Source organism: Cicer arietinum, chromosome 6, assembly GCF_000331145.2.
Source record: "Cicer arietinum cultivar CDC Frontier isolate Library 1 chromosome 6, Cicar.CDCFrontier_v2.0, whole genome shotgun sequence".
Classification (NCBI taxonomy): domain Eukaryota; kingdom Viridiplantae; phylum Streptophyta; class Magnoliopsida; order Fabales; family Fabaceae; genus Cicer; species Cicer arietinum.
The window spans coordinates 33,627,227-33,631,689 of NC_021165.2; the positions used below are offsets into that span (position 1 = coordinate 33,627,227).

At 26.0% G+C, this 4,463-nt stretch overlaps 1 protein-coding gene across 1 annotated transcript; it reads left to right on the forward strand.

Moving 5' to 3' along the window:
* Positions 1-2,693: 2,693 nt before the first annotated feature.
* Positions 2,694-3,059, forward strand: LOC101490637 (non-specific lipid-transfer protein A-like). The gene has a single exon (XM_004506525.1). The coding sequence runs from the start codon at positions 2,694-2,696 to the stop codon at positions 3,057-3,059; it is 366 nt and encodes a 121-aa protein (XP_004506582.1).
* The last annotated feature ends 1,404 nt before the right edge of the window (positions 3,060-4,463 follow it).

Here is a 4,463-nt window from a genome sequence, read left to right on the forward strand (position 1 = left end):
ATTATAATAATAATAATAATAATAATAATAATAATAATAATAATAATAATAATAATAATAATAATAATAATAATAATAATAATAATAATAATAATAATAATAACAACAACAACAACAACAACAACAACAAATAAACTCCTACAATTCAAAATATTGTGCCACCTCATTCAAATATTGCCACATAAAAATTTTTTTGATGTGGCACATCTAATAAACACTTTTCCTCTTTCTTATTGCAATATATTTTTAGCAAAAATTTTATTACATTTTTTTCATACAATATTTTGTTGAAATATTCATTTGCCATAAGTTACAAATTACAATATAATAAATCTATTATATATATTAAAATAGACACCGACAATTCAAAATATTATGCCACCTCATTCTAATATTACCACGTCAAAAAAAATTGATGTGACACATCTAACAAACACTCTTCCTCTTTCTTATTGCAATTTATTTTTAGCACAAATTTTATTGCATTTATTTCATATAATATTTTGTGGAACTATTCATGTGCCATAGGTTTCAAATTACAATATAATCAATATCAATTATTTGACACTCATTGCTCCTCAATTATTATTGATAACGGTTATTTCTCCATAAATCTATTATCCATTATTTATTTTAAAATAGACTCCTAAAATTCAAAATATTGTGCCACCTCATTGAAATATTGCCACATCTAACAAACACTCTTACTCTTTCTTATTGCAATTTATTTTTAGGACAAACTTTATTACATTATTTTCATATAATATTTTGTGGAACTATTCATGTGTCATAAGTTACAAATTACAATATAATAAATATCAATTATTCGACACTCATTGGTCCTCAATTATTATTGATAACGGTTATTTGTCCATAAAAATCTTCAAACTGAATATAACATTGTACCATTACTGGAAAAAAAATATTTTAATGAAATCTATTATATCTATCACATGTCACTTATTAGATAACTAAAATTAATATTTAAATCAATTAGAGAGATCTAATTTAGAATTAGGCCAACAATTTGTTTTGCTATTTTTTCTTATTATATCATTATTGATATCTATCACATGTCACTTATTAGATGACTAAAATTAATATTTAAATCAAATAGAAATTAGGCCGACAATTTGTTTTTCTATTTTTTCTTATTAGACCATTACTGATGTGGACTTAGAGAAAAATTTATATATTTCCTAAAATACTGATATTATTAAAATAACAAAATGAACTCATTTAAAAAATTTAAAATAACAAATACTAATATTCATAAAAAAATAATAAAAAATAAAAATGTGAATAAATAATAATATATATATATAAAGAGGTTGGTCTATCACGTCTAATAGATTTTTTTTTGTAAGCCTAAGTCTGATCTATTTAAATTAATAGGCTTTTAAAAAAGACTGAATCTAACCTTTTTATTAAACAAGTCAGGGAATAAATATGTCAGACCATAGGCTCTGACCATCATCAAAACAACCATCATCAATATTTACCTTTGTGTAGCATTAAGATTTTTTGTTCTATTTAAGATAATTTTTTTTTTACCCCATACCCCTTAATTAAACCTATACCCCCAAATCAGGTTTGAAATGACGTTTTTACCCTCGTTTAAATAATAAAACTTCAAAAAAGTTTTCCAAAAGTTACAGTCAAACTTTTATCTGCCGAAAAGGATAAAATGATTAAAAAAAACTAACATTAAATTGATAAAATAGTAAAAAAAAAATTTAAAAAAAGGTATAATTGGCGTTTTCATAAAATTATGGGGGTATAGATATAGATATGGGTGGACAGGGTAAAGTTTTCTTAAGATAATAGTCAAACTTTTTCAACGATTGTCTAAGAAAATTAATGCAATTTTATGTAGTGTTGAATTGATAGGTTGAATAATTTAATTTAATTGTTTGATTTCTTTGGATAAATTAATGTTATAATTTTATTTGGTACATATTTTTGTTTTTAGTAAATTTATCCTATGTATTCAATTATTACCATTATTTTAATATTACTATTATTATTACTATTATTACTATTATTATTATTATTAATAAATTTAGTGCACATTTTTGATTATTTACTTTGGTATTTAGATGATGTTAAATTAGTTCTAATAAGTATTATTTCATTTAAGATAAATATTTAATTGTTAATAATTTTTACCATAAAAATAATAATTCCTAAAGAGTATTAATTCATAGAAATTATTGCCTTAGTCATTAACAAATATAATTTATGCATATTTAAGATAATAATTAATATTCAAAATAAAATAAAAAATGAAGACTCTAATGAGATTTAATTTTTAAATAAATAAAAATGAAATAGACACTTATGTGTTACCATAAAATGGTAACCTATCTTGCCTATAAATTAAGGGATGCTAATTTTTACCATAAAACTAATAATTCCTAAAGAGTATTGATTCATAGAAATTATTGCCTTAGTCATTAACAGATATAATTTATGAATATTTAAGATAATAATTAATATTCAAAATAAAATAAAAAATGAAGACTCTAATGAGATTTAATTTTTAAATAAATAAAAATGAAATAGACACTTATGTGTTACCATAAAATGGTAACCTATCTTGCCTATAAATTAAGGGATGCTTGTAGTGGTTGATCATCTTAAAACTTTATTAAAATAGAAAGTGTATAGTGTATACAAATAGTTAAATTAAGATGACGGGGAAGAAGATTACTGCTTTTTTAACGCTTGTAATGGTTTTAGGCTTGCAAGCTGTGACAACATTGGATGCACGTCAAATTGATGACATCAGTTGCTCTGAGGCTATTGTTTTATTAATGCCATGTGTACCTTTTTTGACAGGATTAGGCCAACCAACACCATCTACTTCCTGCTGTGAAGGAGCACAAAATTTAAATCAAAATGCGGACACCACTCAGGTTCGACGTGATGTTTGTCAATGTCTCAAAGGAGCTTCAATGAAATTTGGCGTTAACTCGGACAAAACAAAACAACTCCCACAACTTTGTAACATTAGTCTTTCTTTTACGTTGGATCCTAACATTGACTGCAACACGTAAGTTTGCCTTTCTCTTTTCTTGCTAAATAACACAAAATCGTATACATTTTTTTAAAACAATTGTAAATATTTAATAATTTTTTTCTATATAGAAAGACTTAAAATGATGACTTTTCTTTTATTACAAACCCATCTTATTGTTATTTTTATTTATCCACAGGATTCCATAAATCTACCATATGGGTCAAGCATACCACGAAGTAAGCTAGAAGTACAACAACAAAAACTTTATAGCAATAAGCAAAGTGAAAAGTTGTACCAACTCTCCCAAACCAACAAACACATAAAACATGTTTTCTACATGAACATCATTTTCTTCCTTTTTAAATAAAAAAATAAATATTTAATAATTTTTTTCTATATAGAAAGACTTAAAATGATGACTTTTCTTTTATTACAAACCCATCTTATTGTTATTTTTATTTATCCACAGGATTCCATAAATCTACCATATGGGTCAAGCATACCACGAAGTAAGCTAGAAGTACAACAACAAAAACTTTATAGCAATAAGCAAAGTGAAAAGTTGTACCAACTCTCCCAAACCAACAAACACATAAAACATGTTTTCTACATGAACATCATTTTCTTCCTTTTTAAATAAAAAAATAAATGCTAACAACTCGATAAAAATATACATAAAACTTCATCATGATTATTTCAATTTCATAGTTTTCCCTAACTAGTTTACTTTAAAATCAACTAATAACTTTTTCAATTGTATTTCAGAATTAATGAATCAGAGTATTCGCAATTACAAAATAAAGTTAATATGTTAAACAAAAGAAACTCCTAAAGCCAAAACACTTGGTGTTTTACTACCCAAAAATAAATCCTAGTTGGTCATAACTTATGACGCTTGTGGAAAACTCACCCAAAAAGTCTAACACCAGTACAAAAGTATCTCGGAGCCTCCAACGGCATGGTATTGTACTTCATCGCGTTTCTCCTACTAGGTTGGTATGCGACATTATTCGCTCAAGTAACACTATATGTGACGTTCTGTCAAATGTAAGGGTCATCTCCACAGAGCAAATAAGCATGCATATATAGTTGTTATAGCATTGTTATAGCAAAAATATAAATAAATCATTTACTTCATTTAACAGTTAAAATCACAAAGCACCAAAGATACAAATCAACAAAAGTGCACAAATCCTATTTGTTATACTATATGTCAATGTATGATTTTGGAATATCACCACCATGTAGAGTAAATAGTCCCACTATTGCACAATATACCACCGTTGGACTTGTCCCACCAATGGACAAATGCTCTACAGGGTTTCATGTTCAGTACCTCACCGTTGAGTATTTTTCTGAATCATGTTGCCTTTGCAAGAAACTATCGTCACGTACTCGCGACTAGGTCCAGGCCACCAATTGCGTGCATAAATGTCATCGC

What these genes read in the sequence shown, in the direction of transcription:
- LOC101490637 (XM_004506525.1), top strand. Translation starts at nt 2,694, where the DNA reads ATGACGGGGAAGAAGATTACTGCTTTTTTAACGCTTGTAATGGTTTTA.